Source organism: Hemicordylus capensis, chromosome 16 (genome assembly GCF_027244095.1).
Source record: "Hemicordylus capensis ecotype Gifberg chromosome 16, rHemCap1.1.pri, whole genome shotgun sequence".
Taxonomy (NCBI): domain Eukaryota; kingdom Metazoa; phylum Chordata; class Lepidosauria; order Squamata; family Cordylidae; genus Hemicordylus; species Hemicordylus capensis.
The window spans coordinates 13,439,458-13,455,464 of record NC_069672.1 but is presented as its reverse complement, the minus strand read 5'-3'; the positions used below and the strand labels follow the sequence as shown (position 1 = coordinate 13,455,464).

The 16,007-nt window shown below is 50.7% G+C and overlaps 1 protein-coding gene across 12 annotated transcripts in view; it reads left to right on the top strand.

Moving 5' to 3' along the window:
* Window positions 1-16,007, top strand: part of RERE (arginine-glutamic acid dipeptide repeats) — a 272,298-nt gene that overhangs the window by 111,709 nt on the left and 144,582 nt on the right. For all 12 annotated transcript variants that reach the window (XM_053280800.1, XM_053280796.1, XM_053280798.1 and 9 more), the window contains one exon: window positions 5,258-5,328. In XM_053280800.1, coding sequence (XP_053136775.1) covers window positions 5,258-5,328 — 71 coding nt within the window. The remainder of the gene's footprint in view (window positions 1-5,257; window positions 5,329-16,007) is intronic.

Sequence of the window (16,007 nt, the reverse complement as noted above, 5' to 3'; positions counted from 1 at the left end):
AAGATCGTAAATAAACAACTAAACTAAACTATTTATATTTTTAAAATGTTTATACCCCACCCCTCCAGTACACTACAGTATACAATAAAAGTGATGAAATTAACCAGACTGAGTAAACAAGTTAACCAAGTGGGGATTTGAACCAAGGTCTTCCACGTCTAAATCCAAATGCTTCTTCCTCCTGAACCATACAGGTGCTCCCACCCCCTTGGTCTCAATATTGTCTGCATTTGCCCAAGAAAAACCATATGCTCCTGGACACCCAGCAGTTCTATTCCTGTGCCTAAGAACTTGAGAATATTCCATACCGCTGTGCCATGCAGCGTCCTAAAACCTGGTGATATCCGGTGCATTGGATCCTTTTGTAGCAGTAGCTGTTTGCCTGTGTTGTGACGCAAGTCCTCTTCCGAAAAGGGCTGCCTGCGTGCCTGCACAGCCGCAGAGGGCCACGGGATCTCAAGTGGGTCCCTGGCTTCTGGAGTGGAAGTGGTCCCCAGGGATCCTGCCCCTTCAGCCTCCCTTCTCTCTGGTAGCAGGTATCGAGTAGCTGAAGCCGTTGGCTTTTGGTGTCTGGTGCTTTGCCTGCCTGACCTGCTGGGCCCCCGGGGCGTGAGGCGTGGCCAGGCAGGGGGGTGAGTTCTGAAAATTTTGGAGAAAATTTAGATTCTGTTGCAGGAACAGAACAGCTGAGTTTAATAGCTTTCCCCATTGCTTCTTGAGAACATGATGTTCTTTTTCTGTTCGCCTAGTGAGCTCCATTTGTTTGCATATTTCTGAGCCAAAATAATATAGCAAAGATGGGTATCGACAAGCCAGTTAATCCTATAAATTAGTTTTTCAAATCCTGCTTTTCAGGAGGAACTCCTTGCCATTCCCTGTTCTGGTGGCATAAATGTTTCTGACTGGTTCACAGACGAAGCTGCCTTATACAGAGTCAGACCACTGGTCCAACTAGCCAGCCTTGACTGGCAGTGGCTCCCCAGGTTCTCGGATCAGGGTCATTTCCATCGCCTGCTACCTGAACTTTTTAACTGCAGGTGCCAGACATTGAATTTTGGACCTTCTGCATGCAAAATAGGTGCTTTACCACAGAACTCTGGTCCAGTTCGCAGTGATGCCTTGCATTATTTGCACAGGGGCTTGCATGCTGCCTGTAAACCCATCTTTAAAAAATTTACCTGCATTTTAAAATAATTTATAATTTTTAAAAGCCTTGTGATGAAAACCCACAAACAGCTCCTTGATTCTCGTGGCTTCTGAGCTCATCTCTTGGTTTTTCAAGGGACTGAGTCACTAATTTGAGGTTAGCACCACCAGGATACATCTGGCGAGGACCACTCTGTTATCCTTCCTGCCATGCCTGGAATTTGCTTCCTGCTGGTGAAATGCCAGCGAGCTGGAGGCCAAGGTGCTCGGCGCACGCAGAGAGGTGTGGGTTTCAAGAAGTGCTGTGGTGTTCTCTAGCCTTTTCGCAGCATACAGTTGTTTAGAAGAGCTCTGCTGGACCAGGCCCAAGGAGGCCTCTCTAGTCCAGCACCCTGTTTCCTACAGTGACCCTCCAGATGCCTCTGGGAAGCCCATAACCCGGAGATGAAGGCAGAAGCGATGACCCCTCTCCTGCAGTTGCTCCCCTGTGACTGGTTTTCGAAGGTGTCCAGCTTTTGTACCTGGAGAGGCGTATAACCATCAAGATTAGGATGCGTAGACTTGCCCTTCATGGATGTTTCTATTCCCCACCAGTGCAGCTGGCCAGAGAGTGGTCCTGTAGCATCAAGTCCAGCAGTCAGGTGACTGAAGGGCGCCCATAGGATCCCACCATGGCCTAGAAAGCACCAGACTTTGACCTCCTCCTTCAGTCAGTCACCTGACTGCTCTCAGCAGCTCCTTACCTGAAAGCCAAGACTGTCTCCATGGTTTGGACTGTCTCCATGCTGCCCTATCTGGTGCTGGCTTTGCCTCCAGACCGCCTCGTGTCAGGCCTGGTTTTGCCCATTTCCCATTCCTTGCAAGCAACATATATCATATTGTGCCATGTGCAGCTGGGACCATCTTTCATCATTGATGCCGTCAATATAGTACCCTCACCCCTGAATGTCGGGCCGACTCCAAATGGCTCGCCCATCTTCCACTGCCCCATCCATGGGTATGGAAAAGGGGAGGACCAGAGGGGCAAATTCCAGGAGTTGGAGGGTGAACTTAGCTCCACAGCTCTAGCCGAATAAGGGGTCACTTGAGTGGGGGCACTTGGTTAGTGATGGTATAAGCCAGGGAGTCCTAACTTTGAGTCCCCAGGCGTTGTTGGCCTACAGCATCCATCAGCCACAATGGCCAAAGGCCCCTGGGAGTTGTAGTCCAACAACATCTGGGGCCTCGAGGTTGGGAACCTCCGGTGTAAGATGCAATCCTATACCTCTTCAGTGCCATGAGGTGTGCTCCCCGCACAAGCCTCTTCATCACTCGTAGCCATGGTACCTATCACAAAGGTACCTCTCACAAAGGCGCCGGAGGCTTTGACTCTGTCAAATCCCATCTTGGATAATACTCCCTGGCTTATCTAAATTCATCCTTCCACGTCAGTTTGTTTTTTAAGCGTCTCCCCCCCCCCCCCAGTTTGAATGATTCTGTGGTATCGCACTTAAGCAGTTGCCGGGTTCTGATCCCTTGAGGTGGTTTGAGTCCGCTCTCCCTCTCCAGTGATCGAAGAAATTAATTCCTCTGCATTTGGCCTCAATTTCAGCCTGTGGTATATAATCTTTGGGGATGAAAGGCGTATTTCCATAAACGTAAGAGACTTTATAGTGAAGATAATGCCCCCTTAGAATTGTCGGCTGTAAAGAGGAGATGGCGAAGGAGTTCTGTTGCTCGACTCTCCCTCCCTCCCTCCTGCTCGTTCTCTTTTCTTCACTTCTCCAACAATTAGGTATTAAAGCAGCGAGGGGAGAGAGCTTGCGGGATCATCTTCGTGTGGATTATTCACAGATATGCCTTTTGGCAGAACAACATGTTCGTTCCCAGGGAGAGGGGAGGAGAGGCACGCTGCATGGAGGAGTGGCCAAGGGGGTGTCTCGGGATCTGCCATCTGCAGCTCCTGGGCAGTTCAATACAGTGAACAGAAGCCCAGCGAAAAAGCCGCTCCTCTTCATCCCCTGCAGCTCTGCACACAGACACCTTCCTCACTCCCTGCGCCTTCTCCTGGTTGTCTTGAAGGAGTGTGCAAGGTGGCGGGGAGGGGAGAGCCTGTGTCTTGCACGCTGAGCTGGGGCAGGAAAGAGAGCCGCAGTTGGGCCTCTCGGCCTAAGAGGTGGGCACCTACCTTGGGGTGAGTGGAAGGCACTCACCGTGTGGGTCCTGCAGCTCAGGGCCAGAACCTCTGCTTTGCACACAGAAGGTCCCAGCTTCAATCCCGAGCAGCATCTCCAGGTAGGGCTGGGAGAGAGAATCCTGCCTGAAACCTTGGAGAGCTGCTGCCAGTCAGTGCAGACAATACTGAACTTGGCGGACCAAGGGTCTGACTCGGTAGGAGGCAGCTCCCTGTGCAGCAAGAGTTTTCAGGGAAGGGCCATAGCTCAGTGGTTGAGCTTCTGCTTTGCATGCAGAAAGTCCCAGGTTCAACTGCCCGCAACCTCTGGATAGGGCGGGATAGAAATGGAATGAATGAATAAATAAATCCCTGGCAGTGTCTCCAGGTTAGGACTGGGAGAGACTCCTGCCTGGAATGGTGGAGAGCTGCTGCCAGTCAGAACAGAGAGGCCTGCTCATTGGTAATCTTTTTTGCTTCGGACCATCCGGGTATGTGGCTCTTCATAAAGCTTCTTGTCACACTGCTCAGATTTTGAAGAGCAACAGTCTCCAATGGACCTCATTTGGAATCTGTCTGAGAGGTAGGAGTGGAACGGCTGTGAAACAGTGCCTCCCACCCTCAACACCCTCAGATGTTCCAGAAGGATACTATGGTCGATAGTATTGAAAGCCTCCGAGAGGTCCAAAAGGACCAACAGAGTCATACTTCCTCTGTCAATTCCCAATTGGAGAACATCCATCAGGCCCACCAAGGCAATCTCCACCCCATAGCCGGCCCGAAAGCCCGTTTGAAATGAGTCTAGATAATCAGTTTCCCCCAAGACTGCCTGGAGCTGAGAGGCCACCACCCTCTCAATTACCTTCTCCAGGAAAAGGGATGTCGAGGAGACGAGAGATGGCACCATAGAGCTGTCTGGGGAGGCAGTTTGTGTTTTAAGGGGAGCAAGAGACCTTTGGATGGCTGAGCTGAAGAGCGAAGGTGCACAGGACGTGCCTGTCTTATACCAAGTCAAACCTTTGGTCCAGCTAGCTGAGTATTGTCTACACCAGGGATTCTTAACGTTAGGTTCCCAGATGTTATTGGACTTCAACTCCCATAATCCCCAGCGGCCTTTGGTTGGGGATTATGGGAGTTGAAGTCCAGTGACATCTGGGGATGCAGCGTTGAGAATCCCTGGTCTACACTGGCTGGCAGCGGCTCGCCAAGGTTCCAGGCAGGAGTCATTCCCAACCCTACCTGGAGGTGCTGCTGCCTCCAGGGACCGAACCCGGGACCATCTGCATGCAAGCAAGCAGATACTCTCCCACAGAGCTGTGGTCCCACCCCCAAAGTCATGGGTAAGGATATAAGGAGAAATGAAGGCTGGACAAGGAGGGACTTGAAGGTAATAGAATAGAAGATATTTGTGAGCTGTGCTTGGGTTCACAGGAAGGAAAGAGAATGGGGTGGTGGTGGTGGTGTGGGGTGGGGGGAATGAGACTTTTAAAAAAGTTGTTCCTTGCAAGGGAAAGCTGATGGAGTTTTCAGTTTCCAGCTATGACTGGGTTTTTCTGGTCTTCTTCACAATTAGAAGCAAAAAATGGGTCAGCATAGCTGAGTGTTTAATAGCAGCCACGAGATATTTGTCTTTTGGGGGCTATTCGCGGGTTCTGACCTGGCTGTGGTTGCCACTTGATTACCGGAGCTTTAGACTTAACTTGTTCTCATAACACAACACCCTGTGGGAATCTCCATTAAAAGTTGTGCAGTGTTCTTCCTTCCTTCACTCAATATAATGTGACTTTTTTTTTTTTTTAAAAGATGCCCGATTATGTTTTTATCATGCTATTCATTGTGGTGCTCTTGAGCAGCCCTGTGTGTGTATCTAATACACAGCTTTGTTTATCTTTGCCATGATTCAGAAGCTAATGGCCAATTTGTTTTTAAAATGAAATCTCTTCTTTTTCCTTTTAAAAGATTGTGTGTATATTGAGAGTCGCCGGCCGAACACCCCATACTTCATCTGTAGCATTCAAGACTTCAAACTGGTAAGCGATGCCTTTCCTGTTTTTTTAATTAAATGAAAAATGTCACTGCTCTCCATCCTGACGGCAATGGTGCACCTTCGCTTCCGTTCCCCTTCCTTTCCACACGGGAATGTGTGTGAAGCTAAATCTTTCAAACAGCGTCTTGTTAGGATCAGAACTCCTCTGGCCTCGTTGCTTTCCGGTCTCTTTGAGTCTCATTGCCTATCCTGCTGTGGTTCAGTTGATGTTCCGAGATTCGGCTTCTCCATGGTGTGCCGTTGAACGGAGGTTTGACTTCGTATCGATTTGCTGTCGTGTCAGCTCTAGGGGAAATTGTGGTGGTGGTCATGATTTTACCTTCTAGTACATTTTTCGTGCTGCCTTGGAGGTCTTTTGGATGTGGCTGTAAGCAAGTGGGGTCTGCGGAGAATGCAGAAAGGTCTTGAGCGCAAAGTGTGTGACTGCCTCAGAGCCTGGTGGGTGCCCACTTGTTAGATGTTAGGTGTGCTTAGCGTGAAGTATAAAACATGGGCGACAACTTGGGAGTTTGGCCTCCAGCCATTGGACTTTGAGCGTAGATCCTGTGCAGCCTTCCTGGGTTGTTGACTCCAGCTCTCAGCATCTGCAACTGAAATGACCACTTACAGGGAACCCTGGTCCTGTGTGGATGTTATAGCTGCAAGTAGCCATCTGTGAGTGCCGGGGCGGGATGCTGCTGGCTCCGTACACATTTAGAGTTGCATCTAGACCAGGGATTCTCAACGTTGGGTCCCCAGCTGTTATTGGACTTCAACTCCCATAATCCCCAGCCCCAGTGGCCTTTGGTTGGGGATTATGGGAGTTGAAGTCCAATAGCATCTGGGGACCCAGCGTTGAGAATCCCTGATCTAGACCACCCCTATGTAGGCAGTGCTTGGAGCAATCTCTCCTCCTCTCTTCACCAAGCCTTTTCTTGGAAGACCGTCCTCCAAGGCCCACTCCAACAGAGCCTTTCCTCTAGGCCTCTGTGCCTTTCCACCTGGTCCTCAGTGGTCACCTTGCCATTTCTATCTCTGCTTCTTCAGGAGCACTCCACTTCCATCCCTTCCTTGCAAATCCAGACTCCGCAGCCCAGCCACCCTTGGGTGACTCTGGTCCACCAGGAGTTTTGAGAAACCACCTGTTCGTGCTGCCTGCCTTCCACTGCAGAAGCAGGCTGGTTGTAAAGCGCCTGACAGGCCACTGTACCTGGGTGATGGGCTGCTTTCACCATGGTGGGTCACCACATAAAGAGTACTGCGGAATTCGATCAAAGGTCCATTCAGTTCATCAGCCTTTTTCACACAGGAAGCAGCCGGTTGCTTCCAGGGAGCCCAAACACAGTGCCTGAGCCCAAACTCTTCCCTGATCTTCCTTCCCTCCTGCAGGTGGAATTCAGAGGTAGGCGTCTGTCTGGCTAGCATCCATCCCCAGGAGCCACTGTTGGGTGTATTTGTGCGAAGCCATTGTAGACTGTACTGTTTTGGTTTGCTCCCTGTTAAAGCTTGTTCTCTCCAAGAAGGTGATGCATGCTTTGTGTTGCGAGGCATAGGAAGCTGGATGATCTTCAAACCTTCTGGAGGTGATCACCGAAGGCTGCTGTTGGGCTGAACCACCCCCTTCGCGAGCTTTTGGCCTTGCACTAAATGACTCCCCTTGTTCCTTGAGAAGCAACTGAATGAGTGTATTGAGTGGCATCCCCCCGCCTCCACCCACCCACCCACCCCCGGTGCATATGCCCCATCAAAGCAAGAGCATGGCCCTCTGCAGGCGAGACGGGAGGCCTATTCTGCATCTGTACAGTTCTGCAACTGGCGCAGATGGCAAGGTGTGCCTCCTTGCGCCACCCACAGCCAGAGAAGCATTTGCTCTCCGCCGTCCCTGGTGGGGAGAGCTCAACCAAGCCCATTAGAAGGCGGTCTTCTGTGAAAGCTTCCATTCTGGTTGCTCTTAGGTTGGAAAGTGATCGTTTTAAATCTGAAAACACACACACGCACGTACGTGTTTGGGTGGCACGTTCCTCGGCCCTGGAACCCACCGTCTGCTTCCACCAAAGTCTTTCTCATTCTCTGCTGCCTCTTTTTCTGTTGTTCTCCTCCCTCCTTTCTGGAGAATTTTGCAGAGCTGCAGTGTGGGAGAGTGGTGCTTCCTTTCCCTGGTTGCTCTGACAGCCTGTTTCAATATTTATGTGTCTGCTATTTTTACCCCCCGGAGATCTCAATTATGTACAGTTCCTCTCCTTGCAGGTAATTTTTCACATCCTTCTGATTTTTGGAGTCAGTCCAGTTTCCTGGTGTTTTTGTTGTTGTTGTTTTTTTAAGGGCTTTTTGTTATTGTTGCCTTTCTGGTTTTCCTCCCAGCCCTGCTCTCTAGCAAATTCGGGATTCCTATCGCATCAACAATACTGCTGCTGCTACTTCTTCTTTTTTTAAGGTTTTAAAAAAAGAGAAAGCAATGGCTTTTAAGCTTGCCGGGCTCAGATACCATTCTAAGTCCCATTTATGCAATTTTGCACATTAACAGGTGTGTCTCTGTTCAGGAGGAATTACTCCTTTTTTTCCTTAAAAAAAAGAAAAGAAAATGGTGAATTACAGTGTGATAGTCGCCATTCTGGGCAGAAGTTCCCGCTGTGCAGCCGTAATTGCTTAGGGTATTAGCAGCAATAAAAGCTGAAGCTGCTGTTGTCAGTATTGGTCTGGTACAACACATTAAAGCTGCCTGCAAAACAGCATGTCGTATGTTTTAGTACCTTTATGTATATCTTGAGAAAGAGGTGCACACTCATGCTCGCTCTCGCTCTCCCCCCCGCCCCCAAACCTTAGTAATATTTCCTCGGTCTTCTGCTTCTAGGTTTTGCGTTGAGCCCAGACTGGCAGTGATGTGCAAGACGAACTGTAATGTTGACCTCCTTTTATGGAATGATTGTGTGGTTGCCTCTGCCTCTTCTCTTTTTATCCCCCCCCCTCGCCCCTCCCTGATCTTTAAATCCCCTGTTAGTTTTCTAATTAAGGCCTACAACTGTCAGCTGGTTTTGAGTGTATGAAGCTGCCTTATCCGGAGTCAGACCCTTGGCTCATCTTTGATTGCACTTATTGGCAGCAGCCATCCAGGACTTCAGGCAGGGGTCTTTCCTGGCCATAACTGGAGATGCTGCCAGGGATGGAACCTGGGACCTTTTGGCATGCCAAGCCAGTGTGCTGTCCCTGAGCTGTGGCCCCATTCCCAACTTTTGATCCACTTGATATCCTTCGATCATCATGTCACTTGAGAGTGTGTACTCCGTTTTCCTTCAACCCCTCTTCGTCGTTGCTCTCGCGAACCAGTTGAGCGCTACAAACCCCTTGCGGATTCACTGCCGATTGCCCCAAGACCCCAACCTGCCCTCAAGAACAGCAGTCGTGAGCTTTTTCAGGACTCGCTTTCACACCAACTTGCAATATGGAGCCCACTCTTAATTCATCATGTTTAACTCTCTCTTCCTCCTCTGCTAAAAGGGAAAGCTGAAACACTCGTGCAAAAGGGATGCTGACGGATGCAATCAAATGAGGTCAGGTCTTGGGATGTGCAAACTGGCTTGGGGCCAGCCTGGGGGTTCTAGAACACCCTCGGGGAGTGCCACCCGGCCATGCAAATTGCCAGGGGACATGCGCGGCAGCCTCCAAGATGGCTGCTGCCACCTCAGAAAGGCCCGAAAACAGACTGAAATGGCCCTTCAGAGACTGCGGGGAGGCTGGTGGGGGGAGGGGGAACTGCCGGAGGACCCCACCCCCCCAGCTGTTGCAGCACCCCTCAAGGCCACTGCTGAACCTGGCAGTGAGGAGTAGGAGTAGGAGTAATATTTTTGTTTCACAAAATTAGAACCCTGAATTTGAGCCGGGCTCCTTGTTTGGGGTCACAGAACTGAACATGCCCTGTTTTGAGTCCAGTTCCAACTCGAACCGTATCGGGCAAACCGGTTATGTCACACACACACACACACACACACACACACACACACACCCAGCCAGGTCTCCCAGGTGCAGACTAAAGCTCTAGAACCAGGCGGCACCACTTTGGCTCTCCAGTTGCTGGGCTACAACTCCCATTGTCCTCAGCCACAGTAGCCACTAGTGAGTTGTAGTCTAACATCGGCAGGAGCGCCAGAGTTGTGTAGCCTTGCTCTGCTTTTTATTTAGTACCCAATGGAGCCTTCGCTTCCTTCCCAAGATCTCCTTTTTCTGTTATTGACGCTGCTGTGTTCATTCGAGGAGAGGGCCTCACACATAAGATCTGGGTTCTCGCCTGGGCGAGGGAGAATTGCCCACCCTGACCCAAGTTCTCTTGTGTGTGAGAGTGGCTTTGCGCACATGCAGTATAAACTGCATTTAAAAACCATGTCCGAATCATTCCCAAAGAGTTTGTGCGCTCAGGGCAGTCAGGAGCCACGAAATACTTCCTGTGAATCACCTCCCGGATTGGGCAAGGGTGATCTTGTGTGCCATCTGCCTGTGGTATATCAGAATGTGCCAAGTACAGATTATATGGCAGTCAAACTGGGCCTTTTCCAAGGTGCACAGTTGCTTTCTAAACCAGGCCTGGAGACCAGTTGCTTTTCTGGGTAATGGACTAGGCTGCTGCTGTCTATGGCCGTGTGTGGCTTTGACTGGTGTCCTTGCTCTCCCTTTTTCTCTTGCACCTGTGTTTCCCTCCATGCAAGGAACAAGATGCCCTTGTCTTGGGGCTTGAATCACTGACAGCGGCCCGTCTGCGGGCCCAGGGCCCAGGGCAACAACTTTGTTTTAAGAGGCGCGGCGTGGAATTGTAAGAATGCAAAACAATGCCGCATAGGTTCTCCGGCTCACGGGGATTGCATTTCAATGTTAATTTTCCTGGCACGAGCTCCGATTGTCAAAGCTTGGGGTAGCATGAGTGCGTGTGTGTGTGTCTGCGCACACACACACACACCCACACACAGAATGAAACCGGCACAGACCAGTGTTTTGATCAGTTGTTGCTCCATGCTCCCCTTCACCCTTCCCCATAGATTTATTTTCTCCCCGCACTTGGTTGAATTACCAAAGCCTTCAGATCTGTTAGCCAACGTTTATTTGCACCAGTTTTTGTTGATATTCCCAACTGCGTGGTCAGCGTTCATGTTAGACCTACAGGCTCGCATAGAAACCTAAGAAGAGCCTCCCTAGAGCAAACCCAAGATCTCTCGAGCCCAGTTTTCTACAGGGGTCAAGTAGAGGGTGAGCGAGCGTGTGTGCTCACTGATCTTGTGGTAGCGAGCATGAATTGTCCCCACTGCTAATCAGGGTCTAACCTGGTTTGCATTTGGAAGGGGGACTACATGTGAGCAGCGTCTGCCCGTGGGCCCACCATGCGTGTCTCGGCCTAACCCATGGGTTCTTGGACTACACCTCTCATCACACACACACACCCCTGCTTCCAGCCCTTGTGGTTCAGGGCAGTGGGAGTTTCAGCCCAGCATCATCTGTGGATCCAAGTTTGAGAACCCCTGGCCTCATCCATTTCACGGGGGGATGGTGAGGGTGCATAAAAGCTGCCCTTGGCTCCTTTGAGGAAGGGCAGGGTGGAAACAGAAGCCACAAACCAGGGTTAGCACCAGCCTTGATTTGATGGATGCCGTGGTGTTGAGAGAGTGGACTGGGATGGAAAGTAGGAAGAGGGAAGGAGGACTAAAGCAATGAGAGGGTGAAGCAACTATGGCCTCCCTGCTGGAGCCCGTGGTCGTGCAGAGGAAGCCGGCCTTTTTCTCTTCGCCACTCCAGGCCCAATTTTAAGATGCACCTGGATGTTCTCTGCCAAAAGCATCCCAAGCAAGCTAGCTGTTGGTCCGGACAAAGCCGGAATCGGACCTGACGTACCTTGCAGGAGCTGCAAACATGAACAAATGTGTGACGGGGACTGTCGGGAGCTCTCACAGGCCGCCTTGTGAATCCACAGCTGAATTGATACGAATATTAGTTCCAGACGGAGAAACGGCCTTATTGAAACCCAGCCCACCCTCTGGGGTCACAAATCCTGCAAGTGTTCAGATTTGGGTTTGTTGCTCTTACTTAAAGCAGCGCCTGCACTCTGGGTCTGGCTGTGAGGAAGCCCCCACTCGCCCTTGTTAGCTCTTTGCCTTTTCTGCCGGCCCCGGCTATCGGGGAATATTACGGAGGATATTTGCTTTTAAGAGCAGCTTCCTGCTCTGCCATCTGCTCCTTTTAACTTAATCCTGCAGCGAACTGAAGGCATATTCAATTTGTGGGCACTGGGACACACAATTACGGCAGCACCGGGTTGATCTAAACATTGTGTTGTTAACTTCATTTCAGGGCCCAGAGCACAGAGAGAAGCATGGGGTGAAGGAGAACTCTGGCTAGGTTGTGCGGCTTTGCTTTTGTGGTGGATTGCGGGGGGAGGGAGAGGTGTGGGAGTGGGGGAGATTCAAGTATTTTTAGCTGCACTGCCTGGTATGCAAGGTGCACCCTTTTGCTAAGTCAGTCAGCAGTGGGGCTCCCAACCGATTCCAAGTTCAAAAAGCAAAATCCCAAGATGGTGTTGCTTCATTTTCCAGTATCATGTCAACACCCCTAATTTCAAGACTCATCTTCAAGACTCATGTGCTGCTGCATACAGCTTTCCAGCAAAACACTCGAAGAAGTGGCACAGCAAGAGGCGACAGCCAGTGGTTCCCTGTCCCCAAAGGGCTCGCAGTCTGCAAGGACACACCAGCAAGAGCCTCTGGGAGGGGATGCTCAGCACAAGGGTGCCGCCAGTTGGAATAGGCCTCCTGGCCCAGTTAGTAGGGATGAGGTTGGTGGCCCCTCAGTTCACATGGAACCGGGTCATCTGGAAGGCTTGGGCAGGCCATGTTCTCAGTGCCCTAACCAGTCTTGATTCCAGTTCGGCTCAAAGTGGCCTGGCCTCGGAACCAATTCCCTGCCAGACCCCCATCACGGGAGGTGGGGGTGGGGGCAGTGTTCCCAGTGACAAGGATTCCCAGATGTTGTTGACTGCTGCTCCCATAATCCCCAGCCAAAGGCCATTGCAGTTAGGGATGCTTGGAGTTGTAGTCAACAACATCTGAGAATTCCTGCTCTAGGGAACGTTGGGGGGTGGAGTGTGACCGTGACTCTTCTGGGTCTGGTGATAAGCCTCTTGCTACTTCGGCGATTGGGTCCTCGGATAGGGTTGGACTACAACTCCCAGCATCCCCAGCCCCTTCAGCCATTGTGGCTGGGAGATGATGGTAGTTGTAGTCCAAAGACACCTGGGGACCCAGAGTTGGAAACTCCTGTGCTTCTTGGTGGATTTCTTGCATTTTCTCTTAGCTCCTCCATGGCGGAAGGAGTCCAGAGATCCCCTCATTTCCATAACCTTCCCCAGCCCGACCTGGGGAACCCCCAGAGTTTGAACCTGGGTCCTTCTGGATGCCAACCCAGCACCCTAACGGAGCTGCATCCCCCTCCCCATGTCCCATCCCATGTTTTTGAATATGAAAGCCTGATTTGAAGCAAGAAGGGGGCGGGAAACCCTGCCTGTATGTCCAGTCAAAGGGTGTTAACAGGCTGTCTCTGACTTGGTCCATTTGGATTGTTTATAAGTGGGCACTGCCCTCTTTTTGAATCCAGCGTGGAATTCGCCGCACGTCCACGGACCTGAAAAATGGCGGGCCTGCTGCAGTGACGGAAGCGTTGTGAGAGGCGGAGCGTTTGCCCTTTGTTGGCGGTGTGTTTACTTGATTAAAGCATCTTGTCGGTGATGCTTTGTATCCCCCCCCCCGCCCACCCGCCTGCCTTCCTGGAAGCCTGATTTGAATTGAGAACAAAGCTGGCATGCCCCAGGGCCTTGTAACAATTTATAGTCTGTGGATAGAAAGGCAGAAGTGCATAAAAAGACAGTTGTGAGCTGCCGCCGGCGCCCCGTAATGGGAAAATCTGTGTGTGTGATGACCTTGGCTGGGAGGGCCTGTGGGATCGTTTTTTTGGTGCCATCCAAAGGGTTATAAAGGGAGGGAAGGAGCGGCCCCTCTCACCTGAAGGGGAGAATACCTTCCCAGATCTCCAAGGGTGGAGGGCTGGAATGCATTAGGCGGGGATAATACTTCTGAATGCAAATTTCCCGGGGGGGCAGGGAGGGCTGGTCCAGCCACCAACACCTATATGTGGAACAGTCGCCTTCTGCCTGCGAATGAATCGGCCCTGTGTTCCCCAAAGCTGCCGCGCTAAATTAATTCAGGGCTAATTTTCCTCCCGCCGGCCGTGGGGCCGTCCTTGACCTTTTCCGTTTTTGGAACGGGGTCGGGGTGGGTGGGAGGCAGGCCGATTAATATAGACCCCGATTGTTCCTCCCCTCTGGATTCTTCCTCCTTTAAGCCCCATCTCCCCCCCATCACCACTTAATCTCCTTCCGTCTCTCTTACCCCAAACCTTCCACTAGAGCAGATGTCCAGGGATTGGCAGGATAACGGTTTTTCTGCATCCGGGCTAAATTGTTGGTCGTGCCACGGAGCACGCTCTTATTAGGAAGAGACAAATTGGGTTGCGGCTGTAATGTGTAGCAATTTTAAACTTACTCTGTGTGTGTGTGTGTGTGTGGTTTTTTTTTTTTTAAAAAGACTACATGTGCTCCTACACACTTCGCTTTTGAACGAGGTCTGGCTGCTTGTTTTTAATGCACGAAGCCGAGAATTCTGGCTCTGTGGGGACAGATCGGAGGGCGGTGGGGGGAGTTGGCGGGCAGGATATGAAGGGACGGCAGCAGAATGACAAAGAGTCGGAGGTGACAGTTTTAAGAATTGCATGGCAGGAGCTTGTGTGGTGATTAAATCCGCTGATGCTGTCATTGAGCTGTAAGGCTGCAGATAACATTCTCTCCCCGTGCTGGAAACAAGAATCAATACAAACTCCTTGACAGGGGCTAAATTATTAAATAGAGCCTCTCTTTACAATGTTTCATTATCTGGGATTTACCTCGGTTGGCGGTTTGTCGGTGGGGGTGGGGGGTGGAGTTGGGGGGGGATTTGCTAGGCGTTTTGTATGAAAATTATTTCGGCTTGCATTATGAATCCCTTTTGGATAATTCCTCCTCCTCCTCCTCCTTGCAGATCTTTGATCTGCTTTTGCCAAGATGGCATTTAGCCTTTTCAAAACCATTATTAAAAGTAGGGGATATGTTGGAGGAGAGTTGAAAGAGAGAACCTTTTTATTGCCTTTTTTTCTTTTTCCCCTTTTCTTTCTTTCTTTTTTCTTTTTTGCAGTATACCATGGGTGATTCACAGATAGACCCTTTCTAGGAAAAGAGGTCTTTCTCTTCCCCTGCCTCCCGCCCCATCCATCCCTGGCCTGGTTAGGGAAAACGGGCAAATTCACCCCCCTGCCCCACGGCTTCCCTTCAGCTAATGGATAAGACAGAGAGACTCTCTTATCTCCCGGTGCTGTTCAGTGTTTGTGGAAAGGTTGGCACAACCTGGGCTGTTGCACCAGAGAGATTCAGGCAAGACCTGTGTTTGAGATTGAGAGCTGTGCATCATTCAAGCACTGCAGAACATCAGGGGCTGCCTTACGCCGTCAGACCCTCGGTCCATCTAGATCATTATTGTCAACACGGACTGGCAGCAACTCCCCAAGGTCCCAGGCAGGCGTCTCTCCCAGCCCTACCCAGAGATGCTGCCAGGGGCTGAACTTGGAACCTTCAGCATGCAGAGCAGATCCTCTGCCCCTGAGCTGTGGCCCTGTCCCGTGTGGAATGTAACCCAGGGCAAGCAAACAGGACAGAGAACCATAGCCTGTGGTGAGTACATGTGTAAAGCCTTGCGTCCTCTCTGCCTCTTGCTTGCTGTCCTAGATTAATTTCCAACTGGCAGTTCAGGGTGGTTTGTCTCATTACTTTCTTCTTATATCCCAGTTCTGTTCCATTGCCTTTGCCATTTGTCATGGGGGAGGCATATCGGGTTGCTAGATTTCTGCTACTTAGAGTTTTCCAACATGATGTGGCAGGGAGGTAGCATTGCGCGCTCTCTCGCTCTCTCTCTCTCCCACACACACACTGCATGGTATAGAGAAGCTGGCACCATGTTCCTCCTTACCCCGAAACTTCTTTGAAAATCCATCTCTGTATCTTGATGAAGAAGGGCCTCCCAGGATCATGGGGCACAGCAGGTAACTGGCGCTGCCCCCATGGGCCGCCATTTTGTGTCTGGCTGTGTCCCACTGAGCCGCTGGTGTATGCCTTGCACTGCTGGGTCAGCCTTGGGATTCTAGCAGAAGGCTTGGCAGAAGTCTGCAAGCCAGAAGTCTGCAGTTGTAGGCATCCCTTAGAGCATGGATGCCCCCTTTCCTCTGTTTTTTGTTCCCTGGGTCTTTCCTTCTCTCAGAAAAGGGGCAACCTCCCTCGCTTCCACCTTTGGATTTTATAGTTGCTTCTGACAGCAAGTGCGAAAACCATCAATATTTAGGAGTTAGTCCATTGGAATGGTTCACAAAGATCGGCCTTCAAAACGAATTGCTCTCTGCTCTCTCACTAGTAGCTGCAGCCTTAATTTAATATATTTCCTGGCTCTGGTAGTTGGTTAGGAAACCTCTTTGATATGCTGTCAAGTGACGAGAAGTCATTTATTTTGCAGGGCTCCCTTAAATGCGCAATCAGCAATGTAATAAATGCCACCCATGTTCGTTGTTGACCATAGT